Source organism: Salvelinus alpinus, chromosome 14 (genome assembly GCF_045679555.1).
Source record: "Salvelinus alpinus chromosome 14, SLU_Salpinus.1, whole genome shotgun sequence".
Taxonomy (NCBI): domain Eukaryota; kingdom Metazoa; phylum Chordata; class Actinopteri; order Salmoniformes; family Salmonidae; genus Salvelinus; species Salvelinus alpinus.
Genome location: NC_092099.1, coordinates 12707174 through 12729390, shown reverse-complemented (window position 1 = coordinate 12729390; position 22217 = coordinate 12707174). Strand labels below are relative to the sequence as shown.

The window sequence follows — 22217 nt, the reverse complement described above, 5'->3', positions numbered from 1 at the left end:
GTCTGAATACTTTCCGAATTCACTGTATATCACAACCCCCTCACCCCCACCCACACCCCCACACACATCCCCACTTTCTTTGAAGCATGTGTACATATTGTGTCTTCTTGTACTAGACCTTTCCTGCAGTCAAATAACCAAAGCGCCCTCTAGTGGCCTCATGGTTGGAATGTTATAAATATTTCTCATCATTTCATAATTAATCAACATGATTTTAAAAAACCTGCTGAAACTCCGGTGTTTCTATGTCAAACGGTTTTGTTATATTTCAGTCTTCTGTGCTGTATTTAAAGTGCAATATTGGGATGCAAATTCAAAATGGAAAACATGTCAACTCTATATCTGACATGGTATAGGTATCTTCTTTCATTATGCCCATAACCATGTGTGTGAGATGTTTAGTTTTGCTTCAAAGTAGACGTGTTTAAGACTACCTAGAAGCACTCAGTGTGACCCTAAAAGGTTTTTAATTATACTTATGCTAAAATGTTTATGCTATTCTCCTGAGCCATTTAATACATGTTCGTATTTTATTATTTTATTATTTCCTATTACTGCAATGTCGAAAATGAACTTGCAAGTAAGCATTGCGTTGATATCCTGTACATATGACTACTAAAACGTTCAACTCACATACAGCAGACAGACAGGAACAGTGAGTTATATCACAGCAATCTGTGCTCCAGCCCCGGCACCAGAAAATGTCCAAATCTCTCTATTAATTAAGACTAGAGATCTTATCTGACTTTTATTTCTCACTTCTTCACTGTCTCTATTTGATGCTGCACTGGCCCAACAGCACTCAGTGTCCCATAGGGCTCAAAAGTAGTGAACTATACAGGGAATAGGGTGCCATTTGGATCTCAAACTGGGTTCTGATCTGATCCAGGCGCTGCAGGAGGAGGGCACGGACGCTTGTCATCCAAAAGGGCTGCAGTTCCATTATGGCGGCAGAGGGACATTTTACGTAACTAGAGGCAGATGGCTTTTTTCTTGACTGGGGGTTGAGAGAAATCCTCTGGAAACATATTTGTTCATTAAGTGGCAATGGGGCTTGACAGTTCTGCTCTCTAGCAGCAGCAGTGTGTGGCTGCTAAAGTATTCTAATGAGGCCCACGACATTGCTGAATGTGGGAGGGATATATATATATATATATATATAAGACTGAGAGGGAGAGACTGAGAGAGAGAGAGACAGAGAGAGAGAGAGACTGAGAGAGAGAGAGAGACTGAGAGAGAGAGAGACAGAGAGAGAGAGACTGAGACAGAGAGAGACTGAGAGAGAGAGACTGAGAGAGAGAAGAGACTGAGAGAGACAGAGAGACAGAGAGAGAGAGAGAAAGAGAGAGACTGAGAAAGGGGGAGAGAGTGTGAGACTGAGAGAGAGGGAGAGAGTGTGAGACTGAGAGTGTGGGAGAGAGAGAGTGAGACTGAGAAAGAGAGAGAGACTGAGAAAGAGGGAGAGAGAGAGGCACTGAGAAAGAGAGACACTGAGAAAGAGGGAGAGAGAGAGACACGGAGAAAGAGGTAGAGAGAGAGAGACACTGAGAAAGAGGGAGAGTGAGAGACTGAGAAAGAGAGACACTGAGAAAGAGGGAGAGTGAGAGACTGAGAAAGAGAGACACTGAGAAAGAGGGAGAGTGAGAGGGAGAGTGAGAGAGAGAGAAACACTGAGAAAGAGAGAGTGAGAGGAAGAGAGAGATGAGAGAGAGGGAGAGCGAGAGAGAGAAAGAGAAGAGAGGGAGAGAGAGAGCCTCAGGACCAGAACATCCAATCAATCAGGATAAACCAAATTACAACACAGTCAAAACAAAACTATATTTCGACAGTACACTGTGGCTAAATATTTGACCATGGTTACTGATCAAAACCTTAGAAAAACATTGACAAAGTACAGGCTCAGTGAGCACAGCCTTGCCATTGAGAAGGGTAGACACAGGAAAACCTGGCTCCCTGTAGAGGAAAGGCTATGCAACCACTGCACAACAGCAGAACCTGAGACGGAGCTGCATTTCTTGACAAAATGTCAAAAATATAAAAATATGAGTGAGTGTCATTTCCCCAAATTTGAAACCCTTATTCAAGGTATCAAAGACCTCTCTGATGAGAGTAGGCTACCAGTCCTGTTGGGGGAGGACGCAGAGAGCTGTGGGTTGGCAGCGCAATACATTGCTGCCTGACATAAGTTGAGGGACAGTGTCTGACAGACCAATCAACCTACACATGTACTCTACTGTATGCTTATTGTTATTGTTGAATGTATGGTTATTTTGACCCTTGGTTATTGTTGTTACTGTTGTCACATTGACAATTTTGATTCTCATTTTTATATTGTAAATATCCAAAATAAGCTTTGGCAATATGTACATTGTTACGTCATGCCAATAAAGCGAGTTGAATTGAATTGAGAGAGAGGGAGAGAGAGAGAAACAGACAGACAGCATTAGAGAGAGAGGGAGAGAGAGAGAAACAGACAGACAGCATTATTACTCACTGGAAATCACTGCTACACAAAGTCACCTTGGGACAAAACTCTGATTTTGAGAGGAAGAATGTACAGCATGCAGTAGTGACAGACCTTTGTAAGCAATATGCATAACACAATGCTAGCAAAGTGAACAAGAAAATCTAAGCACTGAACAAGAGAACTGATTTCAAGGCCTCCTACAACACTACTTAAAAGATCTTAGTAACTACATCTAAAAACCTCAAGAAACATGAAGAATTTCCTAACATTTCATGGAATGCTATTCATCACTTGCCTGACCACTCGCCCTGAATTTAATTCCGCTGCTCTATCGATCGCTACATACATTCAGTCTGAAACTAAAATAAAAGTCTTCATTGTTCATTCAGTATTGTTGCAATTGTCATTATTACAAAAATGTGTGCGTATGTATGCTATATATATATATAAATACATTTTTTTTTTTTTTTAATTGGCCGATTAATCGGTATCGGCTTTTTTTGTCCTCCATTAATCGGTATCGGTATCGGCGTTGAAAAATCATAGAGGTCGACCTCTAATCTGTACTGACTCTATCTTCCACTGACTCTACGCACACTCACTGGACTATATATACACAGCATATACACACTCACTCCCACACTACACTGTCACTCCCACACAAAATCCTCACGCACACATGCAAACCGACACAAAACAAACACACGTGCACACTCACACACACCTTTACACTCATCATATGCTGCTGCTACTCCGTTCTTTATTTAACTCTCATTATTATCTTCTATGATGCCTTCATGTACATATCTACCTCAAGTACCTGGTACCTCTGCACATTGATCTGGTACTGGTACTCCCTGTATATACAGTTGAAATCGGAAGTTTACATACACCTTAGCCAAATACATTTAAACTCAGTTTTTCACAATTCCTGACATTTAATCCTAGTAAATATTCCCTGTCTTAGGTCAGTTAGGATCATCACTTTATTTTAAGAATGTGAAATGTCAGAATAATAGTAGAGAGAATGATTTATTTCAGATTTGATTTCTTTCATCACATTCCCAGTGGGTCAGAAGTTTACATACACTCAATTAGTATTTGGTAGCATTGCTTGGGTCAAACGTTTCAAGTAGCCTTCCACAAGCTTCCCACAATGAGTTGGGTGAATTTTGGCCCATTCCTCCTGACAGAGCTGGTGTAACTGAGTCAGGTTTGTAGGCCACCTTGCTCGCACACGCTTTTTCAGTTCTGCCCACAAATGTTCTATTGGATTGAGGTCAGGGCTTTGTGATGGCCACTCCAATACCTTGACTTTGTTGTCCAACTTTGGAAGTATGCTTGGGGTCATTGTCCATTTGGAAGAACCATTTGCGACCAAGCTTTAACTTCCTGACTGATGTCTTGAGATGTTGCTTCAATATATCCACATAATTTTACTTCCTCATGATGCCATCTATTTTGTGAAGTGCACCAGTCCCTCCTGCAGCAAAGCACCCCCACAACATGATGCTGCAACCCCCGTGCTTCACGGTTGGGATGGTGTTCTTCGGCTTGCAAGCATCCCCCTTTTTCCTCCAAACATAACGATGGTCATTATGGCCAAACAGTTCTATTTTTGTTTCATCAGACCAGAGGACATTTCTCCAAAAAGTACGATCTTTGTCCCCATGTGCAGTTGCAAACCGTAATCTGGCTTTTTTTATGGCAGTTTTGGAGCAGTGGCTTCTTCCTTGCTGAGCGGCCTTTCAGGTTATGTCGATATAGAACTCGTTTTACTTTGAATATAGATACTTTTGTACCTGTTTCCTCCAGCATCTTCACAAGGTCCTTTGCTGTTGTTCTGTGATTTGCACTTTTTGCAACAAAGTACGTTCATCTCTAGGACACAGAAAGCATCTCCTTCCTGAGCGGTATTACGGCTGCGTGGTCCTACGGTGTTTATACTTGCGTACTATTGTTTGTACAGATGAACGTGGTACCTTCAGACGTTTGGAAATTGCTCCCAAGGATGAACCAGACACCAGAGTGGTGCCACAGGTCCTTGTTTGGGAACACACACACACACACGAATCATGCCCACATGAATCGTGACCGCTGGCGTGGCGGTAATACGGTCACCGCAACAGCCCTATCTGTGACATAGATAAGAGGATGGACGAAAAGGAAGGAAGTTTTCCTTTCGGCATCGGAAACATGAAAGTGGAGTTGCATCTTGGGCTAGATCATTAAAATGCCATTAAAGAGGCTGTCATCTGTGTGTCTGCTGAAGTGACAGCCAGCGCCTGGCACGGAGGCTGGATGAGAGAGAAGAAACAGAGGCTGCGTCCCAAATGGTACCCTATTCCCTACTAGTGCACTATGTTTGACCAGGGCCCTATGGGCTCTGGTCAAAAGTAGTATCTACACTATGTAGGGAATAGGGTACCATTTGGGGCGCGGAAGGAGAGAGGGCGAGAACCCATTTTGCTCTATCTAAAAGAGGATTCCTCTAATCTTATTTTGCATCTTATCAATGGTTGTTTTATCACAAAGAAAATAACAGACAGAGATTGGACCACAGACAAATTTGGACCGTTGGTCTCTCTCCAAAACCCACAAAATTCTCTATAGACTGTACTGCAGATGAGGTGGTTTTGTAAGCTACACATCAGAAGACGGTGTCTGCATCCCAAATGGCACCCTATTCCTTAAGGAGTACACTACGTTTGAGCACCCATAGGGCTCTGGTCAAAAGTAGTGCACTACATAGGGAATAGGGTGCCATTTGGGACGCATTCAACATCCTCCAAGCTCACATAAAACGGCCTGATGGTAGAGGGCTGCTGTGCAGTTGTGTTGTTCTGCCTGGCTGGCTGTGCCACAAAAGCTGCTGCTCTTATGATCTGCTGCTGTTGCTGTTGCTGATGATGCCTTCTGCAGCTGAATGAAAGCAACACAAAAGCCAATCTGTGTGTCTTTAAGGACACAACAAAGATCCAAACACTGCCAAAGAAGGGCAATAATTTCTTCCTTTCGGACTGCCATTCATCTGGGCCTCACAAACATACATTTCCTCTGGTAGCTCGATAGCTAAGTACTTTCCAAAATGTGGCTCCAGGCACAGTTCCTTTCTATGAGGAGAGCAATGTAGAAACGTTCGATCCTGCCGTTATACTGCTATTGCAGTGAACAAAGGGATGTAAGTAAGCCGACCTGCAGTGTTAGTTCAGCCTACACCAGTGCTCGTTGGTGGGAGAGTCTGGGCTCTGTGCTGCCGAGAGATGGACATCTCTGAGAGAGCTGCTAGAGCTCATGGGTAATCCACCCCTGGCACCGCTTACTCCGCTTTCTGGTCTTCCTTAGGGATTCCGAGTGAGGACGGCCGAGTATATGTAGGATGGCCGGGTATATCCTTCCTGTATGACACCATCACCCCATGGTGCTAGAAGCTTCTTATTGGTCCCAGTTAGGGCTGTGGCGGTCACGAAATGTCGTCAGCCGGTGATTGTCAAGCAAATAACTGTCGGTCTCACGGTAATTGACCGTTAATTAACATAAACACATTGAGCATCTCCTGGCTTCAACATGGCCTACCAGCCACGGATGCGGACCTTTGGAACATCTACATTTGAAATAAATCCATGTAATATAGCCTACACTTTCACAATAAATCCATGTAATATAGCCTACACTTTCACAATAAATCCATGTAATATAGCCTACACTTTCACAATAAATCCATGTAATATAGCCTACACTTTCACAATAAATTCATGATTTATTTTAGACAGGTCTAAAGAAACATGATATGAAGAAAGTGTAGTCTATTTCAGAAGAACAGAATAGCATTGTCTGAGTTGTCCTTATGTTAGGTCCTGATCTGGCTATGCCATATGGCTAACGGGCTACACTAGTTCATTGAGCAGACAAGATTTTCTTAGAATTCCATGGCATTATTTTATAGTATGAAGAATACAATTGAACAAAGATTAATAAAATAGAAAGGATATTTTCTCCAAACGATCTGAGGGAGTGTGCGCATGCGGCTATTCTGTGTTGAGCGGTTAACAAAGAAATGAGGTATTCCTATATGCTTAATTTACAGGTATCAAATCCAATTAAATTGTATTTCTCACATACACATGGTTAGCAGATGTTATTGCGAGTGTCGCGAAATGCTTAAGCTTCTAGATCCGACAGTGCAGCAGTATCTAACAGGTAATATCAAACCATTTCCAGTAGCTTTGCCGGGATTAAATGTACGTGCTCTCAGTTTTGCGCGAATGCTGCCATCAACCCAGGGTTTCTGGTTAGGGAAGGTTTTAATAGTCACAGTGGGTACAACATCTCCTATACACTTCCTTATAAACTCGCTCACCGAAGTCAGCGTATACGTCAATGTTATTGTCTGAGGTATTAGTTGTTCTACAAACATTGGGTTATATGTTTTGATTTGTAAGGCTGTATGATGAGACTCTAATGATGATTTGAAAAGGCATGAGCTCTGCTTTGGTTTTTGCGCAGGCTGTACACACTCCAATAGTCTCTCATTTACAATTTGTCAAGCATTTGATAATGCCTCGAATTTCCCCTTTGTGTGGCCGTATTGCACCCCCAAAAAATCCATGCCTTCTGCTGCCAGTGGTTGTGCTCCGAAGCACCTGTCACTCACATGGCTCTCCATCACGTGACCTGGTCTTTCTCACAGACAGACACTTCAGGGACAGACACTTCCTTATCCAATTCCGAGGTGGATATTGAAGATATTGGAAGAACTGTCCACATTTACTTTTCGTCAGCCAACCAGATGAGCAGGCCTAACGAACAGCAAGAGCACTAGCCTATGTCAATCTACTATCCCCCATAGTAAAAAAGTTGGTTTTATTATATTCTGTTACGAGAAATAAATATTCCAAACAAAGTCTGGGACAGTTGTGTGATGCGTTAGATCCCAAATAAATACAACCACTAGCATAAAATAATAAAAAAATGTACACAATGAGGCTGACGCAACAGATCAGAACGTTTAGCTTAAAATGTTGATAAACTATTTGGTTATTTCTTCACATTATAAGCGCAGCAATATGCACACGACATAAGCGTGAATGTTCCAATAGCGGGAAAACACCATTATCAAAAATGACTGCAAATGCGATTATGCATGTAATGATTTTCTTATAAAGGTGGATTTTTATGGTGAAAATTATCTTCCTCAAACTTGAAACTCACACGCTGTGTATGTATGCCAGTTAGGCTCTACTCCCCTTGTAAAGTGGATTAATGTGCTTTTTTAAAGTTATTTGGCCACTTTAGTTGTGATACAACCCGTATCAAAACATACAGGCCTATGGGCTAAGCTACATGAGGTGTTGAAAAAGTCGGGGGGCAAAAGGCATTGTTTCTTGCCTTACGCTGGGCATCATTCACAAGTGATAATATATAATTAACAAGTGATAAGCTAATATTGTCACCTATCAGACTAGTCTTGATTTAATCTTGTCTTTACATATACTAAATAATATATGTGTGACATTTGTTTTGATTTAGAATGGACTATTATTATGCGCCTGTCTCGAAACAGGGGCAGGGGGGGGAAATACACGTTGTCTATGCTCTTAATGCTCTTAAATAGCGAATGGAGGACGCTTTTCCCGTGGTTCATTTTCATACCAGCCAGGCAGGCTATACTCCTGTTGTAAAGATAGGCAATGTGCTTTATATTAGGAAAGTTGAGAAATAAATATAGTAGGAGTAGCCTATAGAAAGCTGATGGGATCCTCCTCTTTTTAATAGAGGCCATCACTCTGTTTTCTCCCACAATTGCATAGCCTATAGAAATGTTGCGCAACATGAGCACATGGGCTCTCATGGAGTGTTTGATTCGATTTTTGATCACATTTGCATTGATGTCTAAGTGATTAGAGGGACAACGGAATGCTGAGAACCAGGCAGTTAGCAAGTTTGATAGGCTACTAATGACCATCAGCAGCATCAGAGCTTGGAGAAGCCCAATTACCGTGACTAAACGGTCATGTGGAATTTGACTGCCTTCATGACTCGTGACCGCCGGTGTGGCGGTAATACGGTCCCCGCAACAGCTCTAGTCTCAGTCGCACTGGTACCTGGTCTTTGTCATGCTGCTGTTGATGCCTTCCTGCCTACTACTGATGACACTGATAATGATGACTGCGATGGAGATACGGAGGAAAGGAGAGGGTTGTCCCTGGGCTGGGTTTAAACAGACAGACCTGTGTGTGCCAGGGTCAGCCCAGTACACACTGCTCCCCTCTGTCTCTCTGCCATCACGTCACGTTGGCAGCAGATTATCTGCCCTCCGTTCTGCCAGTCAGTCAGCCACTGCAGTGACATCAGGCTCCTGCTGAACAGCACAGTGAAACAGCCCACAGGCTGCAGCCACTGCTCTGTTCTCTCTATCTGTCTATCTATCACTCTCTCACTCTCCAGTCCCATAGGATAATTGCTCCAAGAAGGGCTTCCATTTTTTATGGCTATTATCGAGGCGGGAATGCTTTCAGATTTCTCCTAGCCTGTCACAGCAGTAGGTGAGAAAAGAAGAACGAGGAGGTAAGGCCAGAGGTAGCTAGCTTCCTAGTCGATTGTATTTAGAGGCCTTAGTTCACCCGCAGTTGTGGAACTGCTTCTGCCATCATGGCAATTTGAACCTAACTCCTGCTTTTTTTCGAGCAGCAGATGTAGAAATTCCACAAAATTCAAACCCTGCCTTTTAGTCAACGGCCAAATTATTGTATTTCTTTGACTTCTCCAGCTCCAAGAAACACAGGTCCACACAGAGGTCACTTGGATCAGTCTGCCAGAATGGAGGATGGAGGAAGCATTGCATTGTGATCTCAAGAGGACTATTTTTCAGTTTGCTTTTCGTTGCTTAAAGAGGTCGTCACATTTTGAGCACTCAAAGCAAGGACCCCCCCCCCCCTGAGCAGTGCTTTACTACACCACACACCAGCTGCAGAGGAAAGGCTGTGTGTGTGTGTGTGTGTGTGTGTGTGTGTGTGTGTGTGTGTGTGTGTGTGTGTGTGTGTGTGTGTGTGTGTGTGTGTGTGTGTGTGTGTGTGTGTGTGGTTTGGATTTACTATCATTGTGGGGACCAGAAGTCCGCACAACGATAGTAAAACATGGACAATTACACCGGTCCCCACAAGGAAAAAGGCTTTTTTAGGCTTTGGGGTTAGGTTTAGGGTTAGGGTTTTGGGGTTAAGGTTAGAGTTAGGTTAAGGGTTTAGGGGTCAGGGAAAATTGATTTTGTATGGGAATAAACTGTTTGGTCCAAGGATAGTAAAACAAACGTCTGTGTGTGTGTGTGTGTGTGTGTGTGTGTGTGTGTGTGTGTGTGTGTGTGTGTGTGTGTGTGTGTGTGTGTGTGTGTGTGAGGCTAAGCCAGACATAGGCAGGGTCATAACAAGTGTGCCCTGGTCGGCCAGAGAAGGCAATTCAGCAGACAGATTCTTCGTGTTTAAAGTAGTGCACTACATAGGGAATAGGGTGCCATTTGGGACGCATTCAACATCCTCCAAGCTCACATAAAACGGCCTGATGGTAGAGGGCTGCTGTGCAGTTGTGTTGTTCTGCCTGGCTGGCTGGCTGTGCCACAAAAGCTGCTGCTCTTATGATCTGCTGCTGTTGCTGTTGCTGATGATGCCTTCTGCAGCTGAATGAAAGCAACACAAAAGCCAATCTGTGTGTCTTTAAGGACACAACAAAGATCCAAACACTGCCAAAGAAGGGCAATAATTTCTTCCTTTCGGACTGCCATTCATCTGGGCCTCACAAACATACATTTCCTCTGGTAGCTCGATAGCTAAGTACTTTCCAAAATGTGGCTCCAGGCACAGTTCCTTTCTATGAGGAGAGCAATGTAGAAACGTTCGATCCTGCCGTTATACTGCTATTGCAGTGAACAAAGGGATGTAAGTAAGCCGACCTGCAGTGTTAGTTCAGCCTACACCAGTGCTCGTTGGTGGGAGAGTCTGGGCTCTGTGCTGCCGAGAGATGGACATCTCTGAGAGAACTGCTAGAGCTCATGGGTAATCCACCCTGGCACTGTGTCCGCTTACTCCGCTTTCTGGTCTTCCTGGTCTTCCATGCTTTGGTGTTATTTCCCTGGCACTGTATCCAAATGCTAACATTTTAACATTTGTGGCACAAATCCCATTCATGTCAAGGGATCGATATTAGCATTTTTCGTGCATCATGTCCAAATCATCCAAAAGTACCTCAAATGTATTTTGAAGCTCATCAAAGTCACCTATAGATGATTTGAACATGATGCGCAAAAAAATGCTAATATCGATCCCTTGACTTCAATGGGATTTGTGCCACAAATGCTAAATGGGATTTGTGCCACAAATTGATTTGGAAACAGAGACAGGGGAAATAGACCCAAGCACAGATTGCTGTCACACCTTGTCCATAGAGTGCTTACAGAGTAAAGAAACCAACATGTCATTTTGTAATTTGGGTGAAATATCCCTTTAAGCCCAGCTCCTGATTGTCTAACCCCCAGAGTCACATGCTGCATCCCAAATGGCACCCAGCTTTGGTCAAAAGTAGTGCACTATAAAGGGAATAGGGTGCCATTTTGGACACCCCTGCTAGCTGTTACGTAACCACTGTACCCCACAGTTGGCAGGCTAGCAGCCACACACACAGTTCAGAGTTACACCCCTATCAGAAGGTAGAGAGAGAGAGAGAGAGAGAGAGAAAGAGAGACAGAGAGAGAAACTTCTGAGAAACTTCTGAGAAACTTCTGAGAAACTTCTGTGAGTGTGATGTTTACAGTTCATTTTTATTGTTTATTTCACTTTTGTATATTATCTACTTCACTTGCTTTGGCAATGTTAACATATGTTTCCCATGCCAATAAAGCCCCTTGAATTGAATTGGGAGGGAGGGAGCATTAAAATGCATGCTCAGCTCAACTGCCTCCTTGTCTGCTGTGAATGGCACCACAACCCTTAGAGGAGCTTCTCATCTAAATCACTATTGCACATAGTACTGAACACTTGATTAATGCAATGATTGACAAATGTGTGGATATTTTAAAAGCCTCTCATTTTCAAATTGGCTAACAGAGCAAAAATACTGTCTACTGGTATTAAGATAATTATTGCAGGGACATGTGGTGTGGGAGAGCTCTTGTCTTTACACTGTACCACTCAGAGGGGGGTATGTTGTGTAGAAAGAGATATTTGAATCTAGATCCGTCTCTTTATATACAAACACACATACATGTATATACATATATATATATATATATACTTCATGACCAAAAGTATGTGTACAAATTCTCGTCAAACATCCATTTCAAAATTATGGGCATTAATATTGCCGCTTTTTACACATTTGTAACGTGAAGGTCTGTTAAGGGAGTATGCGAGCACACTCGTTTAGTTCGGCTAGGAACCAGCCGAACTGAAGCACGCGTACGCCTTTAGACAGCAGCTTCAAATAGTCCCTGTTGGAAACGGCTAGGCTAGGCTACATTACAGCTAAAAGAATTCCTCTTGGGTTGTTGACTTAGTTACACCCAGTGTCACCCAGGCCAGGCCAGGCTGAGGTGATTAAGTCATAAACTAGGCCGCTCCGGAGAGGAGGAGTCTGGATGAAAGCATACAGCGACTTCCTCCTCTTTTCCTGCCTTTCGTTATTGCAGGGCATATTGGACCCTTCAGCCGTGTACAACAACGTCCCTAGTAGAGGGTTACTCTGAATCAGCCAACTTTCCCCGCACATCAGATTGAGAGTAGGAGTACACTTTTCTTCTCTTCTCACACATTCTCCCACCTTTTCCATGTTGCCTTTACGAACTTAAGGGTAGCCTAAGCTTTCGCATTGAGAAGAAAAGGCTCACATTTCACTGTGATGATTCACTGTGTTATTGTCTTAAGCCCACAATGCAGCGCTCCAGTGCTCAGTTCATAGGGATAACCTTGCTAATGTGGCAGAAAAAGCATTAAAGAAACATAGGGTTTTTGCTGAATTCACAGAAAATGAGAAGATGACTGGCTGAGTGCCATTATGTGGCTTCCCTCCAGTCTCCAGCTTCATTCCACTTCAGAAGAAATTGATAAGAAAGTAGGTCTTAGATTATATACAAAAACACCTGCTCAGCTAAATGAAATTATAGTAAGATAATAAATATTAGAGAGAGAGGCCATGTCTGAATACCATACTAGGGTATGGTGGAGGAGGACCATCATCCTAAGTGAATTTCATAAAAATATTAAAACATTTAAAAAGTTATCCTTTTTAAATGAAACTATACTAAATATATTCACATGTTACCAAACAATTGATTAAAACACAATGTTTTGCAATGAAGGTCTACAGTTGCCTCAACAGCACTCTGTAGGGTAGCACCATGGTTTAGGCGGAGGACAGCTAGCTTCTGTCCTCCTCTGTGTACATTGACTTCCATACAAAACCTAGGAGGTTCGTGGTTCTCACCCCCTTCTATAAACGTACACAACTTCCGGAGGATGTCGTCCAACCTATCAGAGCTCTTGCTGCATGAACTGACATGTTGTCCACCCAATCAAAGGATCAGCGAATGAATCTAGTGCTGAAAGCATAAGCTACAGCAAGTTAGCACTGAAGTGCATAAAATGTGATGAGTAGATGACTCAAAGAGAGAGAGAGAATGAGGGAGAGAGCTTTTTTTCACTTTCACTTAGTTAGCAAATGCAGCTAGCTAGTTTAGTCTACTCAAACACCAGGCTCAAATGTTAGCTAGCTGGCTATGACTATCCAACACAACACTGGAACTCTTCCAAGTCAAGGTAAACTTTTTACAAATCTATTGTCACCTGGGCCCACCTGTGTAACTGATTCATTTCTCTAAACTCTGAATAGAATAGGAATGCAGTTATAGGCCTACTCAGGCTGGTTATAGGCAGACTATCACATTTGATTTATACTGTATACTGTAGCCAACATGTTTCAAGCAGACCACCATAGTCCCTGTGCCCAAGAACACTAAGGTAACCTGACTAAATGATTACCGATCCGTAGCACTCACGTCTGTAGCCATGAAGTGCTTTGAAAGGCTGGTCATGGCTCACATCAAAACCATTATCCACATTCCGAATCTCCGGTGCCGACACATTCAGAAATCGAAAGATTTAGTTTAAAAGCGCTGACGAGGGCGAAGAGAACAAGAAACACTTTTCAATGAGAAAACAGAAACCCACTTTAAAAAAAGACTTCTGTTTTCAAAGATGCAATTCTCGTGATTAAGGAGAACAAAAAATACTTAGCTTGCAATTGAACACCACCACAGAAGCTTCGCTATTGTTTGGCTACTTGAAGAGAACTTTGTTTCCCGTTATTCGTTGATTTCGGAAGCGCATCCCCATACATTATTAATCAGCTGTTGTCAAAGCAGAAAAGAGTATTTAAAGTATACTTGATTTTTTTAAATGTTGCATGCTATTAAACTTAATTCTTTCGCATCCTCAAATGGCCTAATATTTAGGACGCAAGTATGGCTATTCGGTAACGGCCAGAGAGTAAAGTTAATTTCAAAAACCTTTCGAGGTCTTAAGGAGTGAAGAAATAAAACTCCCAAAGTCTCTGAGTGAGATGAGTGTGAAAGAGCAAAAAAATGGTGGCTGTAATACGATGAAATGGTGGCTGTAATAAGCTGAAATGGTGGCTGTAATAAGCCATTATGGAGGTGTCACACAGATAGTGGGTCAGAGAACAGTAAAGACTAAAGAGGGAGCAGCAAAGCCAGACAGCGTCCCAAATAGTACCGTTTCCAATGTAGTGCGCGATTGGCTCTGGTCAAAAGGAGTGCACTACATAGCGAATAGGGTGCCATTTGGGACGAGGTCCGGGAATAACTAGCAGTTCCAGTCTGAAAACCCTGACATTAACATCAAACAATCTCTGGCTCATTAGCAGTCAGGAGCGGAGGAGGCACAACTCCACAATGAACAGAGAACGCAATCAAAGAAATCCTGGCCAGCCTGTCCTTGTTTGGGCATTGGGCAGAGCAAGGTGAAGACGTACATGGAGAAGTTTTAACAGAAATATAGAGGGGGGGGGTTAGCATACTGACTCACCATGCAAGCACTCGTCATAAGCCTGTCCACAGGCACAGGTTAGCATGTTTAAACCAGGCAGGATCCCTCGAAGGTCTGCTTCCTCACAATCACAGGAAAGACTCGTGTAGAACCAGGAAAATAACTACAACCCCAGCAACAACGGTGACCTCCACAAGGCACCCGGTTTCCTCCTCCTTTCCCTCCCTCCCTCTGTCTCTCTCTCCAACTCCCTTTAAACACTGAGGACGGATTAATTTACGCTCTCCCAAATCCCAAACAAGAATTGCCTCCGAGGCATGTCTCCATCCAGCCTTTTAAAGTACAGAACTCTCTATGGCTACTCTCTCTTCCTCTCTCTCTCTCTCCTCCTCTCCGTCATTCTCTTCCTCTCCTCTCTCTCCCTCCGTCACTTTCTTTCTCTCTCTTTCTCTCTCTCTTTCTCTCTCTTTCTTTCTCTCTCCCTCTTTCTCTCTCCCTGCCTCACTTACTGCCTTCTTGTCCTGACTAAGCCTGAGGAGGAGCGGCAGAGCAGATGAGCACTCTGGGGAAAGGAAGTGACATCGACAGGTGCTCTCCAATGGAACTCTCCTTCCTGTTGACTTGGGTAAACAATGGGAGTGTGAAGCGCTGCCAGGGAGGAAGGGAGAGAGCGAGGGAGCAGCAGAGGGAGGTCTGTGAGTCAGAGCGTGTCCTTACACAGATGGCTAATCTCTCTGTTTGCACTAGATGGATCTCTTGATTGTGGACACGCAGCACCGCCGGACACAACTTAGTCCCCGGTTCCTACCTACCGCCAGGTAGGACTGAGTGCTAATGGTCAAAGGACAAAGCATTCTGAGCTTGTTAGCTGTGTGTTGTGAAGAGTCTTGTGATAAATGTCATGGTAAAAACAACAACCTCTTGACAAGGCCCTTTCTACAGTAATCTGGGCCAGCTCGCACGAGGTAAACGAGATAGTACCATTGTTGATACAGGGTGGGTGTGTCTAAGAGTGCAGGGATAAAGTACAGCCTGACTGTACCTACTCTTTAGCAGTGGTGCAATATGGTAGGTTTTACAGAGGTTTGTGTACCTTCTATCGGGCTATGTTACAGTGTGAGAGGTTTTACAGAGGTTTGTGTACCTTCTATTGGGCTATGTTACAGTGTGAGAGGTTTTACAGAGGTGTGTGTACCTTCTATTGGGCTATGTTACAGTGTGAGAGGTTTTACAGAGGTGTGTGTACCTTCTATTGGGCTATGTTACAGTGTGAGAGGTTTTACAGAGGTTTGTGTACCTTCTATTGGGCTATGTTACAGTGTGAGAGGTTTTACAGAGGTTTGTGTACCTTCTATCGGGCTATGTTACAGTGTGAGAGGTTTTACAGAGGTTTGTGTACCTTCTATTGGGCTATGTTACAGTGTGAGAGGTTTTACAGAGGTTTGTGTACCTTCTATTGGGCTATGTTACAGTGTGAGAGGTTTTACAGAGGTTTGTGTACCTTCTATTGGGCTATGTTACAGTGTGAGAGGTTTTACAGAGGTTTGTGTACCTTCTATTGGGCTATGTTACAGTGTGAGAGGTTTTACAGAGGTTTGTGTACCTTCTATTGGGCTATGTTACAGTGTGAGAGGTTTTACAGAGGTTTGTGTACCTTCTATTGGGCTATGTTACAGTGTGAGAGGTTTTACAGAGGTTTGTGTACCTTCTATTGGGCTATGTTACAGTGTGAGAGGTTTTACAGAGGTTTGTGTACCTTCTATTGGGCTATGTTACAGTGTGAGAGGTGTTACAGAGGTTTGTGTACCTGCTCTGTGGCAGGGAATGATACAGGTGTTTTTGGGTACTATGGGCAGGGATACAGTTTGAGAAATGTTATGGAAGTTGAGTAACCCAGAACTAAAGTCTTGCGTAATCGGTCAGATGTTCGATTAAGGTTTTGGTCCGTACATGTTAAGAGAAGAGAGGCTAGAATGATGATCGGAACCAGAACAAAGAGCTCCACCCTCTCTCTTGGCAAGTTACGGGTAAGTGTACGGGCCAAATGTCCCCTCCCCTTCGTAAGATGCTAACCCCTGCGAAATCGGGATTTGTCCAAATAACCAGCGAGAAAAAACCTCAGCAACTGTTGCTGCTCGTTATCAATCGGTACTCATAATATAAAGCCAGATCCTCAGTACCATTTATGTTCACATAGTCTTTCCTCGAGTGATTGTAGCATGATAGATGTTTTGGAAGTTCCTGTACCTGCTCTTTGACGGAGGCCAGGATGTTGTTGGCGGTGGTGTCAGCCTCCATGTTCCTGTTGGTGTGTTGGGTTCCCTCTCTGATGGTCAGCAGAAGCCCCTCCTCCGTCACTGGGCTCTGCTCAGGAGCTGGCATTCCTCCTGTAGGGACACAAACATGCTGGTCACCCAACATGGTCCTCGTGACACATACAGTACATGTTGACATACGTGTGTAGGTGCGTACACACTACACACGACCATACCATCCAAAGACCATTGGCACAGTAGATAGATACAATAAGACACACAAGCACGCAAGTGTGCACAGAACCCACCAAGCAGACTTAATAAACAGTCTAGCTATATATTCACTGAAGATACTAAAACAGTAGGCTAACACACACATAAACACACCCACACATGCCAGATGGATCATTCCAAAGATAGACAGCCAGCGAGTCAATTCCATATGGCCTTAATGCAACAAATAACTTAAGTGATGATATGTGTCAAACACACAACATCTTCAAGTGTCCAAAAAAGGAAATTTGACTTCCCACAATTCCAAGAAAGCCCACAATTCCCAGAGCGTGCGACGGCACCACAGAGGAAAACACACATCAGCAGGCGTAAGGAAGCGATAACGCATTCTTCTTCTTCCCTCGCTCCTGGGTGACAGGAGTGAAATGAAAAAGTCAGAGCGCAAGTAGTTGTGGCCTTCATTATAATTGTTGACAGGCCAACCACCAGGGGAATGTGTGGGAAGGCCGTTCTTGATTAATATTTACCTGAAGGAGCCTGGTTAGCCAGACAGGGTGGTAAAGCGCCAGAGCCGAAGCCGGTGAATTTCTGCCCAGATATTGGCTTCTGGAAAGCGTCATTAAACAATATCTTTACACCAACCAGAGCACCACCCCTCCCAGCATAACTCAATAAGACCTCCATGAAACTGTCTCTTTTAATATACCTCATTCATTATGGTGGTCAGCTGGTGATTGGGAGTCGTTCTGGCGTATTATGCCAAAAGTGCCATACACTATTAAAGTTATGAAGTACAGTACTACTGGAGGTGCATACACACCACAACATACTGAGTACATGAATCAGTTAACACAGGCTGCCAGCCAGCCAGCAGAGAGGCCCACTGGGCTGTTTACAGTAGAGACAGACAGGCCCTGGATGGGAAGATCCTGTCCTGCGAACACTTGCCAGGCTAGCCCTGGTACGTGTGGGAGGTCCCCCAGACATTCGGCCGATATGTGACCCCGTGGTATTCTAGGATGTTGTCACCACACAGAGGCGTGAGTATTTCATGGTGACAGCTGATCGGATCACGTGTCTGGTTATTGGGAGGCAGACATGGGATATTACTACAAGCAGGCATGTTGTTAGCAGGGTTACAGATACTTTGCAATGTGGAATGTACTAGTTGTTACACACTCTTTTGTCTCAAGGAGAATCTCTTGTCATTACTTTCTATGAAATAGAGCAGTGACAAGAAACTAGAGAGTTGCAGTTTCAATTTGAGTGTGCTCCTTCTCCCTGCTCCCCGAGTCAAGACGGTTACAAAAACAAGAGCAGAAAAAAGACAGCATTGTCCGGGAATTTTTTTTTAACTGGCAGAAGAGGCCAACCCAGCAAGAGTAGTCAGGGCTCACAGTCGGTTTCTGTTGAAACCCTATACTATGGAAGGATTAGAGAGAATGCCATTCAGCTAGCATGTCCCTGTCAGTGAGAAAAACAAGTCTGCTTTTGTCACCACAGACAAAGTATCTGGAATGGCCTTTGTGCATGTACAGTGCATTCGAAAACTATTCAGACGCCATCACTTTTTCAGCCATATTCTAAAATTGATTAAATTATATATTTTTCTTGTCAATCTACACACAATACCCCATAATGACAAAGCAAAAACAGGTTTTTAGAAATTTTTGCAAATGTATTACAAATAAAAAACAGAAATACCTTATTTACAGAAGTATTCAGACTCTTTGCTATGAGATTCGTAATTGAGCTCAGGTGCATCCTGTTTCCATAGAGATGTTGATTGGTCAATTGACTGGACATGATTTGGAAAGGCACACACATATAAGGTCCCACAGTTGACAGTGCGTGTCAGAGAAAAAAACAAGCTATGAGGTCAAAGCAATTGTCTGAAGAGCTCCGAGACAGGATTGTGTCGATGCACAGATCTGGGGAAGGGTACCAAAACATTTATGCAGCAGTGAAAGTCTCCAAGAACACAGTGGCCTCCATCATTCTTAAATGGAAGAAATCTGGAAGCACCAAGACTCTTCTTGAGCAATCGGGGGGGAGAAGGGCCTTGGTCAGGGAGGTGACCAAGAACCCGATGGTCACTCTGACAGAGCTCCAAAGTTCCTCTGTGGAGATGGGAGAACCTTCCAGAAGGACAACCATCTCTGCAGAACTCTGACAATCAGGCCTTTATGGTAGAGAGGCCAGACGGAAGCCACTCCTTAGTAAAAGGCACATGACAGCCCGCTTGGAGTTTGCCAAAAGGCACCTAAAGGACTCTCAGACCATGAAAAACAAGATTCTCTGGTCTGATGAAACCAAGATTGAACTTTTTGGCCTGAATGCCAAGTGTCACATTTGGAGGAACCAGGCACCGCTCATCACCTGGCCAATACCATCCTTACGGGGAAGTATGGTGGTGGCTGCATCATGCTGTGGGGATGTTTTTCAGCGGCAGGGACTGAGAGACTAGTCAGGATCGAGGGAAAGATGAAAGGATACAAAGTAGAGAGATCCTTGATGAAAACCTGCTCCAGAGCGCTCAGGACCTTAGACTGGGGCGAAGGTTCACCTTCCAACAGTACAACAACCCTAAGCACACAGCGAAGATAATGCAGGAGTGGCTTTGGGACAAGTATCTGAATGTCCTTGAGTGGCCCAGCCAGAGCCCGGAATTGAACCCGTTCAAACATCTCTGGAGAGACCTGAAAATAGCTGTGCAGAGCATGAGAGGATCTGCAAAGAAGAATTAGAGAAACTCCCCAAATACAGGTGTGCCAAGCTTGTAGTGTCATACCCAATCAGACTTGAGGCTGTAATCGCTCCCAAAGGTGCTTCAACAAAGTACTGAGTAAAGGGTCTAAGTACTTATGTAAATGTGATATCAGTTTTTAATTTTTTTATACAAAATGTATTAAAACCTGTTTTTGCTTTGTCATTATGGGGTATTGTGTGTAGATTAAAGAGGGGGGGGGGAACGATTTAATCAATTTTAGAATAAGGCTGTAACATAATAAAATGTAGAAAAAGTGAAGGGGTCTGAATACTTTCAGAATGCACTTTACATGCAGGAGCGCTCTTAAAATTAATAGTATTACTTTTTACGGAGAACATGTAACATAACTCTCCAATAAACAGATGAGTACAACCAAAGCCAACGCCATAAATTCAGAGTGATACGCAGGAAGACTGAGGCAATGCAATATGACTCATGACACATTTCCTTGAAAAGAAATTAAAGGTTGGGAAACTGCTCACTGAGCAGAGTGAAAAAAACCAAATCTGCGGTCCCCTAAAGCAAAAGGAAAATTATGATTTGTATCTTAGCTTACCTCTGAAATTCCCCATCCTATCTGGGACAGGACTACTTAACTCCTCTCAGCTCGGGGTTCTCGGCTGCGCCCAGATCAGGCTCCAGAGAGTGTAGTACATACAACAGCTCTGCTGCACACTACTCCTGCTACTACCTGGTATTTAGAGCGGCGCTGCTGACCCGGCAGGTTCTTCAGGATTACCTCTGTTGTTTTCCTTCAAACCGAGACGAGAAGAAAAGAAAAAACACCTGAATGAACTAGTGGCTTGTAAAAAGCTCCTGTGCATCAGGTCTCTGTAGGTGTTATTTGGCGTCTGGTAATTTCAAAGCCCAGCTAGAGGCTGCCTGCCAAGTACCCATAATGCACATGGAGTCAAATGCAATCAGCGCGGCTTTAAATACCGTAATTAGGATAATGCCTCCAAGACAATACCAGAGGAGTTCACAGGATCCAGGTTAAGTCACTCAGAACAAATAGACAGGCCCATGTCATTATGAACCTGGTCATTTCCTCTGGTTAAGCCCAAGACATAAACATGGTCAATAAAACACACAGACTATTAGGACTTCCAGTGGGACTCAGTGACAATATCTAGTGAGGATTATTGTGCCTTCTGTGTGAGTCAAAACACACCATGGCAACAATAAATCTGTCTGGAGTAAAGAGCTTTCCCTAGATGACATCCCCCTATTTACACAGGCAGAACGACAGGGACGGACACACTCGCGCCCACGCACACTTACGCACACAACTGACCCCTGGTCAGCTTATCCATTTCTTCTGGCCAAAACACTGGGCTAATTCGACCTCTTCCCACCATCTACTGGACACGTGATATAAACTGGAGCTGGAAGTGCCCCAAGGGTCAAGGAATCAACAAAACAATGAGCATTTGTAAACACTATTAGCCTGCTACCAACTGGCTACTCGGCCAAGGAGCCTTGACAAGTCAAATCCAAATCCTCTTTCCTAAGCTATTAAAATCCTCAGCATCTCTGGCAAGAAACCGTTTCGCCTGACCCCGCCGTAATTCCCACCGACGCCAATCAGGTCACATGGTCTAGTAGTCCAGTCAGTGACCTGATAGTGCAGCCACTCTTCTAAGCTTCTATTACGCAATCGAAATAGAAGCTGTGCCTCCTGCCTCGCATCCTCCCCAGGGAGCACAGAAAAGCAACTCAAACACAGTGGCAGACAGACGTATCCCTTCATCGTTCATTACCCGTCTACAAACAGTAGACAACCCCCTTCTAGTCACCTGGGTCAAAATACCGGGTCGAAATACACATGGGAACGTTAGTCAACGAAGGGAAGAACTGCGGAGAAGAAGGCTTCATAAGGCGGACTGACACCCAAATGAACCAGGTCACATTTGTTGAACAAAGAAACGTGGAGGGGAAAACCAGAGCTCAGATATAATTATACATCAGCCTGAATTTCAGAGGCAGAACGTCTCAGCAGAGCAGCAGTCTTCAAGCTAAAAGCCTGGGAAATACACCGTGTAAAGAGTTGTGAGCTGCCTCAAGCTAGCTACTCACAGTAATTGGAATGAAAGCCGACCACAATATGGTGCTCCCCTTACTTTCAATACTAAATTAGGTAAGGTGTTTAAACTTCTATGGAAACCCCCATCTGTCTAAGTTAAATATCTGTCTCTATCTGTCCCTTACAGAAAAACCACATGATTTCACATGTGGAAAGCCACATGATTTCAAGGGGAATTTCACATGTTTTTGGAACACTTCACATGCGGTGACATGTTTTCACATGTGTAGTTTCACGCCACCACTTGTTGCTTTACACGTTATCACATTCATTTGATCACCTGACATTCATGTGGTTTTTCCCATAAGGGTGCTAGTTGGACCAGCAAGAAGGCAAAAAAAAACTCACGCATATAGTACAC

The 22217-nt window shown here is 43.7% G+C and overlaps 2 protein-coding genes across 7 annotated transcripts in view; one reads left to right on the top strand and one right to left on the bottom strand.

The window, feature by feature from the left end:
- LOC139538435 (plakophilin-4-like) overlaps positions 1-22217 on the bottom strand; it is a 143787-nt gene that overhangs the window by 102205 nt on the left and 19365 nt on the right. For 4 of the 6 annotated variants that reach the window (XM_071340448.1, XM_071340449.1, XM_071340450.1 and 1 more), the window contains exon 2: positions 16762-16901. In XM_071340448.1, coding sequence (XP_071196549.1) covers positions 16762-16901 — 140 coding nt within the window. Of the gene's footprint in view, positions 1-14553; positions 15056-16761; positions 16902-20329; positions 20478-22217 lie in introns of those variants that run through there. The other 2 variants (XM_071340451.1, XM_071340453.1) reach the window with 2 other exon arrangements.
- The window catches only part of LOC139538436 (coiled-coil domain-containing protein 148-like), a 74587-nt gene continuing 67538 nt past the window's right edge, over positions 15169-22217 (top strand). Inside the window, exon 1 of the mRNA XM_071340454.1 lies at positions 15169-15332. Within this exon, the coding sequence (XP_071196555.1) occupies positions 15262-15332 (71 nt within the window). The 5' untranslated portion in view covers positions 15169-15261. The remainder of the gene's footprint in view (positions 15333-22217) is intronic.